Here is a 19529-nt window from a genome sequence, read left to right as displayed (position 1 = left end):
AAGCACCGACGAGGGCTCCAGCCAGGATGTTCTCCTGGAAAAAGAAGAGTCTCTTTGTGGGAGGGTCTGTGGGAAATGGCTTTGGTTTTTCCCAGAGAAGTCTCATCTAAACCGTCACTGTCTTTTCCTCCTTGCACAGGTCCTCATGCCCACAGGCAGCAAATGTCCAACAGCAGCTGCATCACCCAGTTCCTCCTCCTGGCGTTCGCAGACACACGGGAGCTGCAGCTCTTGCACTTCTGGCTCTTCCTGGGCATCTACCTGGCTGCCCTCCTGGGCAACGGCCTCATCATCACCACCATAGCCTGTGACCAGCACCTCCACACCCCCATGTACTTCTTCCTGCTCAACCTCGCCCTCCTCGACCTGGGCTCCATCTCCATCACTGTCCCCAAAACCTTGGCCAACTCTCTGTGGGATACCAGGGTCATTTCCTTTGCTGGATGTGCTGCCCAGGTCTTCTGTGTATGTTTCTTGTTTGGTGCAGAGTATTTTCTTCTCACTGTCATGTCCTACGACCGCTACGTTGCCATCTGCAAACCCCTGCACTACGGGACCCTCCTGGGCAGCAGAGCTTGTGTCCACATGGCAGCAGCTGCCTGGGCCACTGGGTTTCTCAATGCTCTGCTGCACACAGCCAATACATTTTCACTGCCACTGTGCAAGGGCAATGCCCTGGACCAGTTCTTCTGTGAAATCCCCCAGATCCTCAAGCTCGCCTGCTCAGACAGCTCCCTCAGGGAACTTGGGCTTATTGTGATTAGTGCCTGTTTAGTTTTTATGTGTTTTGTGTTCATCATACTGTCCTATGTGCAGATCTTGAGGGCCGTGCTGAGGATCCCCTCTGAGCAGGGACGGCACAAAGCCTTTTCCACGTGCCTCCCTCACCTGGCCGTGGTCTCCCTGTTTGTCAGCACTGCCGTGTTTGCCTACCTGAAGCCCCCCTCCATCTCCTCCCCATCCCTGGACCTGGTGGTGTCTGTTCTGTACTCGGTGGTGCCTCCAGCAGTGAACCCCCTCATCTACAGCATGAGGAACCAGGAGCTCAAGGATGCCCTGTGGAAACTCATATCTAAGTGTTTTCTGAAGCAATAAACTCTCCATCTCCTTCTACGTATCCATTTTAATGTAACTAGATGGAAGCCCAGCCTCTCATCTCTATTTTCTGTTGTTAGTGATGGGTTTTTTTATTGTGATAACATTGTCATCCCCTTTCTAAATTACTTTCTGCTTTTCTTTTATAACCACTGGCTGTGTAAATGAGGAGCCATGATCTGTGTATATTTAAACAAAATAAAGGGTCCTGTAGTGACTTGTTTTTCAATACATATCCTTCCTGCAAGGCCTGTTTGGAGCTGCAGGGACAATTCCTGTGTGCATGGGAGGAGGGAAAAGGGTCCAGCCTGGCAGCACTGCCAGGGAGCACCAGCGCTTGGCCTTCCAGAGCTGTTCTCGTTCCACTCCCACACTCTCCTTCTCATCCCTTGTGTTGGTGCAAGGCCTGAGTGCTCTGGCAGCCTGGTCACCGTCCTGCTGTGTGTGAGTCCTGTGAGCGCAGGCAGGGACAGGCCATGGGCACTGCTGTGACAGAGCTGGCCTCACAACAGTCTTTCCAGAAAGAAAGGTGATCTCCTATGGGCAGGGCCTGAAGGTTTAGGTCTTCTTCCAAGCTTCTCTGCAGAACATGCTGAAGCGACATGCAGATGCAAACACCAGTGTCCAGCTGCACAGTGTGTGTGCGCAGGGCTGGGCACACAGCAGTGTCCTCTCACAGCCAGGCCTCCTGCCAGAGACCTGCAGGACCAGCAGAGCAGGGGCTGGGCTGTGCCATGTGCACTGGACACCCCTTGAGAAGAAGTCTCAGGACATCATCATGGACTGGCCCCTCACAACCTTCCTTTCCAGCCCTGGCCTCTCTCCCCAGCTCACAGAGGTTGCTCTTCCCTCCTTGGTGGGACACTGAATGAGTTGTTCAGCAGTCCATGTTGGCTTTGTACAGATGAGATGTAGGCACACACATCATGTACGTGAGGTGACACGCACGCGAGTGATCACAAACACCATCAATTATTCCTTGTTTTTCCATTAAGGTCTGTGGCACAGACAATGTCTTGAGGTCACTTGATGTTGGGAGGAACACGCCATGGGAAATCACCTGAATGCAGCACTGCGAACTTCTTCCTTGAACTGAGGTCCCTGTGTCCATTCCTCATGACGTGGGACATCTCAGATGAGTGCAGAGCAGGGTGACACACCACAGGGCTGAGTTGCCTCCCGTCCCTTTGAAGTGGCAACAGGAGGCCAGAAACCCACTGTGACTCCTTCCTCTGTGAGTAAAAGGGACAGACTCTGTCTCTGAACATCCCTGGGTGCATAAGCAGTCCTGAGACCAGCTCAGACACGGATGCCTGATGGAACCCTGGCATTTCTGTGTGTGACTCCAGGAACAAACCTCAGTGGCTGAGATTCATCTCACCTCCCTTGGACAGGCTCATTGCAAGTGCTCCTGTCTGCTATGTCACCCTTGCCCATGATTCTGGATTGTGCTTTCAAAAGTGACAGCAGAAACACGGGAGTTCTGAGGTCCTTGGGAAAGGAAGATGTCAAACCCATCTTCAAGAAGGACAAGAAGGAGAATTTGAAGAATTACAGGCTGGTCAGCCTACCTCCGTCCCTGGGAAGGGGACAGGGCGCGTCTTCCTGCACCAATCTCCAGGCACCTGAAGGACAAGGAAGGGATTGCTGAACCAAAATGAGCAGAAAACCCAATGAGTCCCAAGAAATGCTCTGAACCCGTTCCAGAGCTTTAGACCCCCGGGAAAGAGCTCAGTGACAGTGCAGCCCATGCAGTTGCATCTGTGTCCCTCACTGAGCAGCACAACCAGTGTGGAGTCACCCCATGGTCCTGCAGCCAACCTGCTCTGTAGAGCATCAGTGCCTGGTTGGGGCCCTGTGGGGAGCAGAGGGAAGGGGCCAGGAGCACCAGACCAGATCAGAGGAGGGATGGGGGGAGATCAGACAGGAGCTTGGAGAGAAAAATGCTGGTGTTCAGCTGCCCCAAGATTATACCCAGAGTTCAGGGTGCAGGGCCAGGAGTCCTTGCTGTCCTGGTGCTTCACCAGGCCCTGGAAGTAGCTGGAGAAGGATCGGTGTCCCCCACTTGCCATCTCTTAGTGCATCATCCCTCGTGAAGGGTGGCATGGAAAGCAAGTCTGGGACCCTGTGTCACGACTTGCACCGAAGAAAGTATTCGCCCAGAAGCCACATCATTTTGCTCTGGTACTTCAGTCCTGGTGCTCATCACATGTCCTTAAGACAAACTTTTGCACCTCTCTTGTCAACCTTACCCCAAAAGTCACCCCTAGACAAGGCTCCTGAGCTGGGGCCGAGCTGGAGAACTGGGGTCCAGCTGTGACCAGAGGAAGGACAAGGCCTGTCCTGGGTCCTCTAAAGGGCCGGCAGCCTCTGATCTCCACCAGAAAAGGCAGCATGCAGGAAACTGTAGACCATCCCCAAGCCCATTGGAGGCCCTTAGGAAGAGTTCCTCTCTCCAAATATCCAGCCCAGCTTGTTGCTGCATGAACAACCAGGAGAAACTGCCCCAGGACCCTCATTCCAGACCCCATCTCCTCCACCCCATACAGGCAGTGCTCTCCCCCTTGTCACTGAGGTGGTTCCAGGGACCCAAGGGACACCTGTGGGGAGGAGATGTTGGGTAGTACGGTGTCCTTCAGTGCTCCTCATGGTACCTCCTGCTGGGCTTTGTGCCGCTGGTCACAACCCTCTGAGCCTGGCTGTTCAGTCAGTTCTCAGTGGTGCTAAACAGGAATATGCCCATGAGCACGTTGGGCTGCACTGGGAGGAGCGTTGCCACCCAGCCAAGGGCAGTTATTGTCCATCTTGACTCCGCACTGGTGTGGTCACATCTGGAGCGGGGTGTCCCAGTGGGAGGTTCCCCACTCTGGAGGAACAGGGAGGAGCTGTCGTGTGGCCAGAGACAGTCTGGGTCATGTGTGGAGGTGTTCAGAGACCCAAACTTCTTTAGCCTGGTGAAGTGGAGGCTGAGGAAACGTGCTGTTTTTACTGAGATTGAGTTAATTTTCTTCATGCATTTTGAATCTCTCTCCTTCATAGCTAATACAGTCTTTTGTTTAGATTTGCTATGAGAATAATAACACTGTTTCTTCCCTGGGATAGATTTAATTTTTTCTTTTAGCAGCTTTACAGTGTTTGCCTTTTGGTATGAAAGGAATGTCAGAGCTCACTGATACCTTGGCTGTTGTCAGGGAAACCAAGGGCTTCTTTGGCCATCCAGCTGCAGATGCAAATTGGCAGGAGGGGACACAGACAGGACAGCACCTGGGTTGACATGCAGGCTGATCAATGAAATATTCCCTATGATTAGTATCATGCTCAGTCTAAAGCTGGAGCTGGCTTTTAGGGCTTGTTACATCTGTTACTTTGGGTTTTCCAGCTGGTTTGGTTAGTTCCATTCAGAAGTTTCATTCTGTCAGGAGTTCGATGTTAGTTCAGCGTTTTGCCGTTCTGCCATTTTGCAGTTGGCCTTTGGGTCTTTCTGCCTGTTGCCCTTTTGCTCTCTCTTGCTGGGATCGGCTCTTCAGCAGCACAGGTGGGGACACACCGGGGTGAGAACAAGCTGGGGAAGCGCATGGGGTGTCTGCAGCCTGTGGGGAAACAGCCACAGGCCTGGGACAGTGTAGGATGGACCGTGGTGGAGATGGCCAAGGGCGCTGGCAAGGCTGGATGTCCCTGGAAGTCACAATGTCTTTGTCCCCTTGGCTATGGCAGATGTCCCTGACAGCAAGGCCTAAGGGGAGACACATGGTTGTCATGGCCATGGCACCCCATTGCCTCCTTGCACCCCCCAGGGAGTGTCACACCATTGTCCTGCACTGGGCATCATCCCCACATCCCCAGGAAGAGCCCTGAGACACACGTGAGGGACAGGATCTCCCTTCCTAGGGGCAGGGGGTCAGGGCTTGGCCATTCTCCTTCATCAAACAAATCAATGTCTTTCTCAGCATCAGAGCTGCTGCACTTTGCCTTTGCCTGATGCAATCACTGCCTCCAATTATCTGCTCTAACGAGTCCCTGGGGAGGCTTTGTCAGTAACAGCCCTCAGTGGGGCCCATTAATGCTTCAAGGTACTTTGGGCTTTGCTTCTGACTTGGACTTCTTGAGGAGATTCTTCAGTCTGTCCTTGGTATCTGAGGTTCATGGACTCAGCACCAAATACGCCGTGGGGCTCATTAAAACACAGAAAGCCCTAACAAGCCATGTTTCTTTCCTAATTTTCTTCCAATCTTCAAGACTTGTAGAACTAACTGGAGAGGTTTCAATGGGACACTTACTGATGAAGACTTCAAAGAAGATTTCATAAAGGAGGGTTTTTCTTTCAAGGGTATTTTCTGTCATTTTTCAGTGTGTAGAAGAAGTGACAGCAGCATTCTGCAACGGACATTGATCCAGAGGGTCTCCTGAAGCCATCTGGACAGGCAGGAGAACAGTCCCTTGAGGCTGGACACTGTATGGACACCCTTGCTGCTCACCGCCCACCCCCAGTCTGCCCGTTCCCTCTTTGGCCACCTGGGACTTGCATCACTTTTCCTCACATCAGACTTCTGCACTGAGCTCTGCAGGTGGATGCTGCAGCTCCTGCACACCAGCTCCCACCTGCTCTCCTGTGTAAACACTACACAATTTCATAAACACTAAACCACTTTCCTCAACTGTGTGTGTAAGCTGGGTCTAATGAGGTCCACCATCCACACGGGACATCCACACAAGAACTGTTTTAGACAGAGAGATAGGAAAGGATATACATAAACACAATTAACACGTTAACTACCATGTTAATTAGACTTCTGAAGAATGGGGCAAGTTTGTAACTCCCTGAAGCTCTGAAGCAGAAACCAGACAGTTGAGAGGCAACTGAATGACCAAAGAGCAAGTGGAGGAGGAAACCTGAGAGCACTGGGAAGGGCAAACGTCCAGACAGTCTGCTGGGAAGTTGTCCTTTGACATGGACATTTAATCAGGAGAGGTGGAAACTCCTGAATGATGACAGAGATGAAATAAAGGAGTGTTGGTAATAGAAGTACAGCGGAAGACCAATATTTGTTTTCGTACCCTTAGTACACTTCCTGGTAATTCACTTTTAGCATTTTTTTGTGTTTCTGGTGGGGGTTTTTTTGTTTGTTTTGGATTTTTGTGTTAATATGTTAAAAAAGAAACAAACAAACAAAACCAGAAACAAACAAACCAACCAAACAAAAAACAACAAAAAACCCCCACAAACCAAGCCAAACCACAAAACAACAACAACAACAAAGTGCACCTTTCCAGGCAGACATCAGTCATCAGTTGTCTCACCAGAAACAGCCAGGGCCATTTGAGGGGCCCCAGTGCACCTGAGGTGCTGGCCTGGGATTGGCCTCTATCACAGAGGACCTGGGGGAGACCAGAGCACCTTGCGATGCAGTGGAGCCTGGGCAGGGGTTCCTGGAGCATCTACACTGGCACCAGGTGTTTGTGTCCCTGGAGCTGAAGACATTTGTGTCCTAAATCCATTCCCAGTTCTGGAAAACTGGTAGCTAATCCTCTTTCCCCCTTTTTTTCTTCTTCCCCTTTTCTCCACTTTCTCTATCACATGCCGCTTTACAGGCAAAATTAGAGAGTTAACACTGTTTGATTGAATTATAACCCCTTGGCATTTTGGTTGCCTTAATTTTGCGCTTCAAGATCAGGAAAACGAACCATCACAAGTCCATCATCAAATGGACCATGACATTAAATTGGTGGCACGGACAGGATTCTGAGAATACAGAGGAGTGCAGGTATTGTGTGGTCAGTATTAGGGGAAGAAAGTTTCACTCCAGCCACAACTTGCCCTAACCAATAAGGTGAGAGGTGTCCAGAAAGCGAGGGAGGCAATTCAGATTTCCCACACACTACACACACCTTGGTGTTGAGCACTCCAAACTTGAGTTGAGGGCTCTGTCTCCGGGATCTCAAAGTGCAAAAATGGGTGTTGTTCTCATGTTGATGAGAATTGTCTGCTAGAGAGAGTGAAGGGGCAACTTTGAGTGTTTGTGTAACTAAGTTGAGCCTTCCTGTAGCAGATATTTGGCCCCTCTAACCACTCGGGAAAGAGAAAGGTGACACAGCAGTTGCTGTGGATTTGTGTAACTAAGTTGTGCCTTCCCAAAGTGGGTTTGGTCCCTTCATAATAAGAATGACTGAAAAGGCTGATAGTCAAGAGTTTTGGCTAGTGAAAGATCGAGGCTCATTCTACACACTTTTAGCAAAGTATGGGGCTCGACCCTCTGTATCCGGAGAAGACTGGGCTCGTAATAACTGGGCTAATTTGCAGAGTGTAGTGGACCAAGTAATTTCTCTACAGACTAAGTTTAGATCAGATAAGAACAAAGCTATGTTCTGTGCTGTCGTAGGAGCCATCCTAGTAGCAGCGATTGAAGATCGTCTCAGGTGATGTAGTAATGAAAGCAAAATTATAGAATCCCTTGAAAATCTGGTGCAGATTTTGCAAAAAACAATCTCCAATTTAGAACAAAAATTAGAAAATTGTTCACCACAATTAGAAAAAGCGATGGAAGAAAACCACTCATTACAAGCTACTCTAAAGGAGGAATGTTTATAAAACACGGGAGTGCTGAGGGAGCAGGAGCTAGAGGAGAAAGGTATCAGACAAATAAATCAGATTTACCCTCAGAAAGAATTGGAGGAGACGAGAAGACGTGATGAGGAATACCCACACGTGAGACCCTTAGTGAAAACAGAATATTTTTATGCAAATGAGGAGGATACTGACCCTCACATTACAACTAAGCAAACACCTTACACTGCCACCAAGCTGGCAAACTAAAGAAAGAGTATGGGTGCCTCCCTAAAGAACTGAGTACGTGTGGCGCGTATCCCTAACTGGGAGAGACCAAATTCAGTGAAGTGAACAGGAAGCTCATGGTTACTGGGGGCATGGAGTTTTCTTAACAACTGGTGACAGACGTGCCCCGTGGTCCCTAACCCAGCGAGCTGCTTATTGGGCTGGAGGGCTAAGCCCTTTAGATACGGGAGACCCCCTGGCAATCACTGGCACACCTGATCAATTGCTAGAAAGTGTACACAAAGCAGCCTGCTTGCAAATGATACATGAAAGAAAATTGATTCCCGAATGTGAATCCTCAATGATGCTGGCAGTGAGTCCTGACATGATGACTCCCTTGATAAGGGGACTTCCAGAGTCACTTAAACCTTCAAAGGACAATCGCATTGATGAGCCCAGTAGAAAGATTGGAAGGTTTGATCAGGAGCCAGGGTACCAGAAGCGGGAGCCAGAGGGATGGAGACACTACCATTGATTCACTGTTCACCCCTGCCCTGACTTTCCCCAACCAACCAAATACTAAAAAGATGTGGACGTGGGGGGAAACAGCACAAGAATTGATACATTATAATAGGAAATATGGCCCTGTAAAAATCCTAGAAGAAAGGTCGAGAGGAATCTGTCATGTTGAAGTCAAGAATGTGCCCCTTTCTACCAGTACTGCTGCTGCTACCAGTGCTCCAAGAAAGAAGCATCCGCATATTAGAAGAGGAAAGGGGGAACAACCTAAGATCTGACAACAATGGTGGGTTTTGGGAATTTAAAAGGGAGTTCCTGGAGATATAATGGAAGGCTTACTTACCCCTTGATAAACTGAGTAAACTGGTATCAAGGTGGCATAATCCAAAAGAACATTCACAGAGCATGAAAGAAGTCCTACCCATTATACCTTCAGCTCCCTTCTCCACCAAGGATGAAACTCTCCCAGAAACAGGAAAACAAGAATCTCCATTCCCTCCATTCCGCACTCATACCTGAGGGCAGGACGTGACAGGCTGTGGGCATTGCAACATAGTCCAGAGGCTTCTCAGTCTCTCTGGGCACCTCCTTTGCTGAGGACCCTGTCAACTGACTGAGGGTCCCACCCCTCCTGCCCCCCAGCTGGTGCAGGTGAAGTCACCCTGCCCGGGGCAGGGGAGGATGTGACTGTCAGCACCTTGGTACCACCCTGGTGTGTACGTGGGGACAGGCACAGCGGGGCACAAAAGGTGCGAAGGAGCCATCGACTGCCCTATTGAAGGCTCTGGATCTCAGGGGGATATGCAACTGCCACAGTGGGGCATTGTGATGTCACTGGTGATGTCACGAAGGGCCCCACCCAGGCACCCCTTTAAAAGCGGGGCTGGGGGTGCAGAGCTGCATCCTCTGGCAGGACAGGGAGGTGGCCACTCCACCATGGCCCTGTCCTGGTGAAAGAGGAGACGTGGTGGCAGCCGGATACGCTGCCATGGCCGGCACTGCTACCGGAGTCGCTCTCGCTGCCGCTATGTCCCATCCCTGGAAACTGTGAGGCCCCTAAGAGCCAAAATCTCCCATCCCTGGACACCTTGGGCCGCTCAGGGTTAAATTTCCTGTCCCTGGACCCATTAGGGCCCCAAAACTTAAAATGTTGCGTCCCTGGACTCCTTGGGCCACTGAGACCCAGAATGTCCCATGCCAGACACCGGATATCCCATCCCTAGAGACTTTGGGACCAAGACCTAAAATGTCCCATCCCTGGATCCAAGATGTCCCATCCCTAGACACTTTAGGCCACCCAGGCCCAGATATCCCATCTCTGGACCCCATGAAGCCTCCGAGACCCAGGATGACCCATTCCTGGAAACTCTGGGGACACCAAGTCCTAAGATGTCCCATGTCCAGCCCCCTTGGACCACCCAGACCAAGATTTCCCATCTCTGGACAACTTTGGCCACAAAGACATAAAATGTCCAATCCCAGAACCCGGATGTACCATCCCTGGAGACTTTGGGTGATCAAGACCTAAAATGTCCCATCTCTGGACCCCTGAGACCACCAAGACCAAAAATGTCCTATCCCTGGACCACTTGAGCCACAGAGAGCAAGGGTGTCTCATCCCAGACCCCGGATGTCCCATCCCTGGACATTTGGGCCAACCAGAGCCAAGATGTCCCATCCCTGGACCCCTTAGGCCGAAGAGACCAAGATGTCTCATCCCTGGACACTTTGGGCCAACAAGACCCAGGATGTCCCATCTCTGGACACAATATGTCCCATCTCCAGCCCCCTTGAGCCACCAATACCTAAATGCCCCAATCCATGGACCACCCAGGCCAAGATGCCAATTCCCTGGACACTTTGAACCACCAAGACCCAGGATGTCCCTTTTCTGGACCCCTTAGGGCACCAAGATATAAAATGTCCAATCCCAGACCCCTGGACACATTTGGCCACCAAGACCTAAAACGTCCCATCCCTGGACACTTTGGGACACCCAGGCCTAGATGTCCCATCCCTGGACACTGTGAGGACACCAAGACCCAGGATGTCTCATCCCTAGACCCTTTGGGGACACCAAGTCCTAAGATGTCCCACGTCCAGCCATCTTGGGCAACCAAGACCAAGATGTCCCATCTTTGGACTCCTTGGGCCACTGTGAACCAAAATGACCCATCTCAGAGCTCCGATGCCCCATCCCTGGAAACTTTGGGCCACTGAGACCAAGATGTCCCATCCCTAGATCCAAGACGTCCCATCTCTGGACACAAAATGTCCTATCCCTGGACACTTTGGGCCATCAAGATGCAGGATGCCTCATCTCCGGAACTTTTAAGCCACCAAGACCCAAAATGTCCCATCTCCAGGCATCTTGGGCCACCAAGTCCTACAGTGTCCCAACCCTTGGGCCCATTGGACCACCCAGGCCAAGATGTCCCATTCCTGAACACAAGAAGTCCCATCCCTGCACACTTTGGGCCACCAAGACGAGGATGTACCACCTCCAGTCATCTTGGTCCACCAAGACCAAGATATCGCATCACTGGACCCCTTGGGCCACCGAGACCAATATGTCCCTTTCCTGGAGCGAAGATGTCCCATGTGAGCAGGTAAAACTAAGCTGGTTTCATCAAATTTATCTAACAGATTTCCTATCAAGGGTTTGAGTAGAGAAACGTTCCTCAGAGGAGCTGCTGTATTTACACTGGGGCATTTTATATCTCAGCTTCTGCCTCTTTTTTTCCATTCTTCCTCTTCCTCTGTCTATTCTGATATGCAAGAGCTCTCCAAGGAAAAGATTCATGGAATCCTACAATAACACAGGTTAGAAGAGATCCCTGAACACCACCTCTGTCCAACTGTCATTTATGGCACTCTAATGAATAGCTGATAGCATTTGTGCTCCCTTGGGTTCATCTCACCACATGCACGCAGTGGACATGCACATGATGTGTATGTTTACAACTCATCTGCACAATGAAAACATGGATTTTTAACCTAGTATTTCATAGAATCATAGAATGTCCTGAGCTGGAAGGGACCAACATGGATCATCGAGTCCAACTGCTGTCCCTGCACAGGACACCCCACAGGTCACACCGTGTGTCTGAGGACGTTGGCCAGTCTCTTCTTGAACACTGTCAGGTTGGGGCCGTGACACCTCCCTGGGCAGCCTGTTCCAGTGTCCAGCACCCTCTGGGTGAAGAACCTTTTCCTCATGTCCAACCTAAACCTCCCCTGGCACATCTTCCTGCCATTCCCTTGGGTTCTGTCACTGGTCACCAGAGAGAAGAGCTCAGTACCTACTCTTCCTTCTCCCCTTGTGAGGAAGCTGTAGCCACCATGAGGTCTCCTTTTAGTCTTTTCTTCAGCTCTGATGCTGAGAAACCCCTTGGTTTGCTTTCTGCAGCAGAAAGGAGAAGCCACGACCTCCAGGCAATGGGAAGGGGGATCCTGTCCCTCACACACGGCTCAGGGCTCTTCCTGGGACCGTGGGATGTGGGTGTGCAAGGCCGAGGGAAGGACAACACTGGTACAACACCTTCCAGCTCGCCATGGGGCTGCAAGGAGGCAACGAGGCCCCAGTGCCGTGAGGACAACATGTCTTCTCATGGACCTCAGTGTCAGAGACAACTGCCATGGCCAAGGGGACAGAGACCTGGGTCCTGTTGGTTCCTTCCAGCCTCAACAGTGGCCTTTGTCATCTTCATCGCAGACTGTTCTGCACAGTCCTACACCTGCCCCTCTTTCCCTGCAGGCTGCAGACACCCATCTGCTTCCCCACCTGCTCTCACCCCAGCATTTCTGTCCCTTCACTGATGTGTCTGCACCCTCACTGGCTGTTCTTTGGAACACAAACCATGGGCTGATCCAGCTCCCTCTGGGTGGCCTCTTGCACCACAGCACTGCCCTTCCAGCGACATTTTTTCCTCCTGATATCCAGTCTCCACTTCCCAATCTGCACTTGGTAGCTTTTTTTTCCTCTCCTGGTTGTTCCTACTACTTGGGAAAGCTCAGCCACCTCAGAAACTGCCCATCAAGCAGGGAACCCTACCTGTTAGTCTTCTTGTGGTCTTCCACTAGACCAGAGAGAAGTAACCTCACCATGACTGCTGCTGGACCTTCAGCTTCTCTGATAGACATGAGCATGTCCCTGTTTCTGTCCCATCGTGTTCTCAGGTGGGATGGACATGACAACCTGTCTCCAAGGCCTCTTCCTGGGTAGGGGCTGTGGGTACTTATGCAGAGGTTCTTTCCCAGCCACGTTCCTGCTGCTGAGCTGTCACCTCCAGAGACAGAACTGACCTCACTGTCCCCTTCACAGTCACATACTGCTTACTGGATTATGAGTGTCTGAGGCACAGCTGATGTCATAACACACCATACCCATCCATAAAATGCCTATGGCCCAGGACCTGACCAGATGAATGTATGTCTCTTCTATTAAACTTATGAAATATATTTCCTACTAACGATTTAAGTGGGGAAATATCCCAGTGCTGCATCTAGGCTGATTTCTCTGGTATGTAACATCCAACATGAGGTGAGCTCTAGACACTGTCTGCCCCACAGGCCTTCATGGAACCTCAAGGAATGGCTGTTTGTTTTCACCTGGGCTCATCTCACCTGAGGTTCCTCTCACCTCACATACATGACGTGCATGCTCACAGCTCATCTGTTCGATGAAAAACTCCTGTTGCCACTCCGAAGGGATGGGAGGTACCTCAGCCCTAAGGTGTGTCCCCCTGCTCTGTATTCATCTGAGATGTCCCATGTCACGTGGAATGGACACAGGGAGGGATCTCAGTTCAAGGAAGCACATCCCAGTGCTGCATTCTGGTGGTTTCCCATGGGATGTTACTCTCAACATGAAGTGACCTCGAGACACTGTCTGTCCCATGGGCCTTCATGGAACCCCCTGGAATAACCGATGGAATTTGTGCTCACTTGGGTTCATGTCAACTCGTGTACATTATGTGCATGCTCACATCTCATCTGTACAATGCAAACTTAGTCTGCTGAGCTACTCATTCAGTGTCCCTCCATGGAGGGAAGACAACCTCTGTGAGCTGGGGTGAAAGGACAGGGCTGGAAATGGAGGTTGTGAGGGGCCAGTCCATGACGATGTCCTGGAGCAGCTTCCATGGGGTGTCTAGTGCACAGGGGCACAGCCCAGCCCCTGCTCTGCTGGTCCTGCAGGTCTCTGGCAGGAGGCCTGGCTGTGAGAGGACACTGCTGTGTGCCCAGCCCTGCACACACACACTGTGCAGCTGGACACTGGTGTTTGCATCTGTGGCCAATTTCATGGGCAAGTTTTTGAGAGAAGGTTTGTAAAAAGACCTAAACCTTGAGGGCCTGCCCTGAGGAGATCACCTTTCTTTCTGGAAAGGCTGTTGTGAGGCCAGCTCTGTCACAGCAGTGCCCATGGCCTGTCCCTGCCTGCGCTCACAGGACTGACACACAGCAGGACGGTGACCAGGCTGCCAGAGCACTCAGGCCTTGCACCAACACAAGGGATGAGAAGGAGAGTGTGGGAGTGGAACGAGAACAGCTCTGGAAGGCCAAGCGCTGGTGCTCCCTGGCAGGGCTGCCAGGCTGGACTCTTTTCCCCTCCTCCCATGCACACAGGAACTGTCCCTGCAGCTCCAAAAGGCCTTGCAGGGAGGATACAGTGAAAAACACATCACTACGGGACCCTTTATTTTGTTTAAATACGCACAGATCATGGCTCCTCATTTACACAGCCAGTGGTTATAAAAGAAAAGCAGACAGTGATTTAGAAAGGGAATGACAATGTTATCACAATAAAAAACAACTTCAATAAAAACAGAAAATACAAATGAGAGGCTGGACATGTAACTAGTTACATTAAAACTGCTATGTAGAAGGAGAGAAGCAGTTTATTGTTTCAGAAAACAGTAAGGTATGAATTTCCACAGGGCATCCTTGAGCTCCTGGTTCCTCATGCTGTAGATGAGGGGGTTCACTGCTGGAGGCACCACTGAGTACAGAACAGACACCACCAGGTCCATGGATGGGGAGGAGATGGAGGGGGGCTTCAGGTGGGCAAACATGATGGTGCTCACAAACAGGGAGACCACGGCCAGATGAGGGAGGCACGTGGCAAAGGCTTTGTGCCGTCCCTGCTCAGAGGGGATCCTCAGCACGGCCCTCAAGATCTGCACATAGGAGAAAAGAATGAAAATAAAACACCCAAATATTACTAAGAGAGTAAACACAAGAAGCCCAAGTTCCCTGAGGTAGGAGTTTGAGCAGGAGAGCTTGAGGATCTGGGAGATTTCACAGAAGAACTGGTCCACGGCATTGCCCTTGCACAGTGGCAGTGAAAATGTATTGGCCGTGTGCATCAGAGCAATGAGAAACCCAGTGGCCCAGGCAGCTGCTGCCATGTGGACACAAGCTCTGCTGCCCAGGATGGTCCCGTAGTGCAGGGGTTTGCAGATGGCAACGTAGCGGTCGTAGGACATGATGGTGAGAAGAGAATACTCTGCACCAAATAAGAAACCTACAAAGAAGACCTGGGCAACACATCCTGCAAAAGAAATGACCCTGGTATCCCACAGAGAGTTGGCCATGGATTTGGGGACAGTGGTGGAGATGGAGCCCAGGTCAAGGAGGGCGAGGTTGAGGAGGAAGAAGTACATGGGGGTGTGGAGGTGCTGGTCACAGGCTATGGTGGTGATGATGAGGCCGTTGCCCAGGACGGCAGCCAGGTAGATGCCCAGGAAGAGCCAGAAGTGCAAGAGCTGCAGCTCCCGTGTGTCTGTGAACGCCAGGAGGAGGAACTGGGTGATGGAGCTGCTGTTGGACATCTGCTGCCTGTGGGCATGAGGACCTCTGCAAGGAGGTAAAGACAGTGACGGTTTAGATGAGAAAAACCAAAACCATTTCCCACAGCCCCTCCCACAAAGAGACCCTTTTCTTTTTCCAGGAGAACGTCCTGGCTGGAGCCCTCGTCGGTGCTTGATGAGTGTGCAATGAAGAGCAGGGTCTCTGCCCAGGGGCTCTTGAGGAGTCAGCCTGAGCCTGTGTGATGGGGTGGGGCAGGGGCCAGTCCTGGGGTTCAGCTTTGTCAGATGGAACCGCTCCTGCTGCAGAAGGGACTGTCAGCATCTGTACCCCCAGACCTGAGAAAATGAGTTTGAGAGGTTTAGTGTTTCTACAGCTCCTTCTCCTCTCACAGCCTGGGGAGTGTTCTTGGGTGTCAGAAACCCTCAGCATTTCTGCTGCACTCAGGGAGAACAGAGCGAGTCCTGTGAGACCAGAGGATGCCTGTGGGTCAGTGCAGAGTGAGGGCAGCTGCTCGGTCCCTCTGTCTTCCTCCATCTGCCCTGGGCTGGCACCTTTCTGAGATGGTGATCACACTGCCATGTCACCCTGAAAAGCCACCAGGACTGCTGAGAGCAGAGGGACCCACCTCAGACTATGACACGTCTCACCCTTTCCTAAGGTTGAAGCTCTCTACTTCTAGCCCAGGATACACACAGCTCATTTCATAAACTCAACAGCATTTTATCTGTCATAGCATCTCTATGTTTCTCTATGTTCAGATAACACAAAGATGCTGTAGGACAGGATTGGAAGAAAACCTCGAGCATACAGCGAAGTGTCCTAATGATGGCATTTGATTCAGGGAGACTCAGCTCTTTCCCCAGCCCCACACACTGCATTGCCCACAGCCCCACAGGGCAGAGCAAAGCTGGGACACGTGTTCCCATGGACACAGCTGCAGGAAAGGACCCACAAGATCAGGCTGTGACTCTGCAGCTGAAACTCCCCTCCCCAGAGAGCCTGACAGCAAGAACCAGATCACACCAACAGTGACCCAGAGCAGTGGAGCAAGAAGGAAACTGCGGTGAGGGTGGGTGTGAGAGAGGCCAGGGCAGAGGCAGCCGGGCACTCCAACAGCGTCACCCTTCCCCAGCTGTGCAGCCACCTCCCACACACCAGCATTGCCGGGCAGCTGCTCTCAGCCCCTGTGCTCTGCAGAGGGAACTGGAGCTCTGGCTGCACAGGAGCTGCTTCATGCCTTGGAGCCCCCGGCCCTGAGGGCAGAGGCTTTGCTGGGTGGGAGAGGAGGCGAGGGGGCTGCTCACAGGAGGGATCTGCACTGCAAGGGATCATATCGATTTTTCTGTGTTCTCCCTCTGATAACAATTCTGAGTTTAGTTTCCACTCATTTCTGATCATTTCCCTGCTTCCTGGAGATTCTCCCCTGGGAACTGTTTTCCTGTCCATGTCTCTTCCCTGTCAGCACTCACAGACTCCATCCCACCCTCTGTGCCCTCACCCTGACCCTACAGATCCTGCCTGTTCACAGGGCACTGCCTGGGGGCATCTTCCTGTTTGCAGGTTGGAAAACAGGACAGGTCAGACTAAGGCTGACGGGTTCAGCAGATGTGATGCTGGTGCTGTGCACAGGCAGAGCAGCAGCTGAAGGGATGGTATGAGGCTTCTGGCAGACGTACTGATCACTCAGAGTTGCAGTTCAGGAGTCTCAGTGACTTGTTTAAGCATGACAGCTCATCTTCATTTTATACTTTCCTGCACCCCCCACCCCTTGGAAAAAGCAACTGAAAAGACAGGCTCAGGAAAGCTCCCTATCTGTCTGGTAATCCTTGCATTGATCTTCTGCTTGAGGCATCAACTTGCAAAAAATCCTGGGGGTGATCTGGAGCTGTGAGCAGCCCTGACCCACGCAGCACCTCCTCAACAGCAGAAGCACCTTTCCTGCCCGGATAAGGGTCGCTCCTTCCCCCCACAGCTTCCCCCCACAGCACCGTGGGGATCTCCCCGGGCAGGCTGGGCGCTGACCCTGGCAGGCGGCAGAGTCCCTGCCCCAGCACAGTCTTGGGATGCAGGGACCCTGCTCTGCAGGACAGCCCTGGGCACCCCTGGCTGCTCACCCAGCTACACAGCTGTTCAAAATTGCCTGACAAGAGCCCCCTCCTTACTGATCCCTCAAGCTGTGCCTGTGCTAACTTGAGGAGATGCCTCCCGGAGCTACAGCTGCATTGCCCTGCACACAGAGACTTACCATGGCAAGGGCTGCAAAGATTTCTCCTCCGTGAGCTCTCAGTCATCCTCCCCAACCTGACCACCTTTAATCTCTCTCTGCCTTGCTCGTCTCCCTGAGATCCCCAGGCAGAGCCCTCAGCCCTGCTGCGCTTTGCAGAGGAGCTGCTCCTGGGCAGAGCTGTCTCTCTGCAGCGCTGCCGCTTGCCATGAGCTCCCTGTGTCTCAGGAGCCCAGCCCAGCTCAGCAGCACAGGAGCAGCCCAAGGCGCTTTAATGACCCCTCTGGTGGGTTTGGTGCTGAGTCCATGAACCTCAGACTCTGGAGGAAGCTGAAGAAACCTCTCAAGTTGTCAAAGTCAGATTCAAACTCCAAAGTTTCTTGTAATGTTAATGGGTCCCACTGAGGGAACCTACTGAGAAACTATCCCCAGGGTCTAGTCAGAGAAAAAACTGCAAGCAGTGATGACAGGTCAGGAAAAGCAAAGTAAAGGTGGCTCTAATGCTGAGCAAACCTGGATGTGTTTCATTAATCAAAGGGCCAAGCCCTGACCCCCAGCCCTGGGAAGGCAGATCCTGCCCCTCCCACGTTGCCCAGGGCCCTTCCTGGGACAGTGTGATGTGGGGCTGTGCAAGGCCAAGGGCAGGACTATGGTCCCACACCTCCCAGGTTCCTGGCTGGGGACAAGGAGGCCATGAGGCCCCTGTGCTGTAAGGACAAGGTGTCTCCTCACAGGCATCAGAGCTGGAGACAACAGCCACAGCCAAGGGGAGAAGAAGCTCCAGCTGTTAGTGTTTACATGCAGACGGTTTATCCTGATGAGAGCGTCTATCCCAAGATAACATCATGAGGAGTTAGAGGACACTACGAATATCACCTGCAGGAGAAACTTTGCGGTCTTGGGGGGCTAGTGCTCGTAATGCCAGAGGTCTGGACTTAGAGGGGAAGTTTCCCTTCATGTGGGAGAACATCAGGAATGTGTGGAGCTCTGCCTGGGGACAGAGAATGTCAGCTGAAAGTTGAGGAGTCAGCATGAGAGGGCAGAACAACATGGGCAGTGTTGTGGTGACTGGACATCAGCTACTGACTCACTGATGAGGAGGAGGAATTAGATGAGGCCTCCTTCAGACAAATGAAAGAAGCCTCATGTTTTCAAGGCTGTGTCCTCATGGCAAACCTAAGATATCCCAATAGCTGCAAGGTACCAGCCATGCAGGAGGGGTTTGGAGCTCATGGACAACATCTTCCTGACACGGGTGGCTGAGGAGTCAGTGAGGTGAGGTGCCCTGTGGGACTTCACACTTACAAACCAGAAAGGGTTGGTCAGGGATGGAACAGTCAGGGCTGGGGAAGTGGAGTTGAGGCTCCTGGGAGATGATAACAAGGCAAAGAGCAGGATTTCAGGAGAGCAGGCTTTGGCCTGCTGAGGGACCTGCTTGGGTCCCATGGGATATGACCTTGGTGTTTGCAGTGTGTTTTCTCTCACATTTCCTCCCTGCTCTCTCCCACCTGCTGTTGTACAGCGTTTTTTACCCTTTCTCAAATACAATATCACAGAGGTGCTGCCAGCATCACTGAGTGGCTCAGACTGGGCAAGGAGTGGGTCCATCTTGGAGCCAGCTGAAATTGGCTCTGCCTGATGCCGGTCAAACTCCTGTTGTCTTCTCAGAGAGGTGACAACTGTAGCACGCCCACACTCATCCCCAGTTACAAGACTTTGCCATGTAAACCCAATAGATGGTGACAATGTGTTGGGTGTTACAAACTACTTGATCATGGAGAAGAAATGGAAAAGATCTTCTGTCAGCAACCTGAGGAAGTCACCAGTCAATGAGCAGGTTCCTATAGGGAACTGTAATTGCCCTGGCATTCACTGGCCAGGCAAAGCAGTGGGTATCAACAGTCCAGAAGATCTTGGGCCAACTGCTTAACGTGGCTGCCTGGTGGGCCAACAAGGGTGATGCTCACCTGAATCTGGAACTGGGAGACAAAGAAGAGCTGGTGAGGGGTGTGAACATCAGTGTCCACCTTGGCTGTGGTGACCAGGCAACAGTGGGATTCCAGGCACCAGAGGGGAGGGAGGAAGGCCAGCAGCAGAGCACAGGCTGGT

General features: G+C 51.8%; 1 protein-coding gene across 1 annotated transcript; it reads left to right on the top strand.

Moving 5' to 3' along the window:
- Positions 1 to 543: 543 nt before the first annotated feature.
- Positions 544 to 7513, top strand: LOC135999383 (olfactory receptor 14J1-like; the record flags this gene model as incomplete). The annotated part of the gene is made up of 2 exons (XM_065652940.1): positions 544 to 1005; positions 7394 to 7513. Coding segments are annotated over 2 exons (582 nt in total), but the record flags the coding sequence as incomplete, so codon positions are not given.
- Between the last annotated feature and the right edge of the window lie 12016 nt (positions 7514 to 19529).

Source organism: Caloenas nicobarica, chromosome 28 (genome assembly GCF_036013445.1).
Source record: "Caloenas nicobarica isolate bCalNic1 chromosome 28, bCalNic1.hap1, whole genome shotgun sequence".
In the NCBI taxonomy this organism is placed as follows: domain Eukaryota; kingdom Metazoa; phylum Chordata; class Aves; order Columbiformes; family Columbidae; genus Caloenas; species Caloenas nicobarica.
The sequence above is the reverse complement of the archived record's forward strand: the minus strand, read 5'-3'. Positions and strand labels throughout refer to the sequence as shown.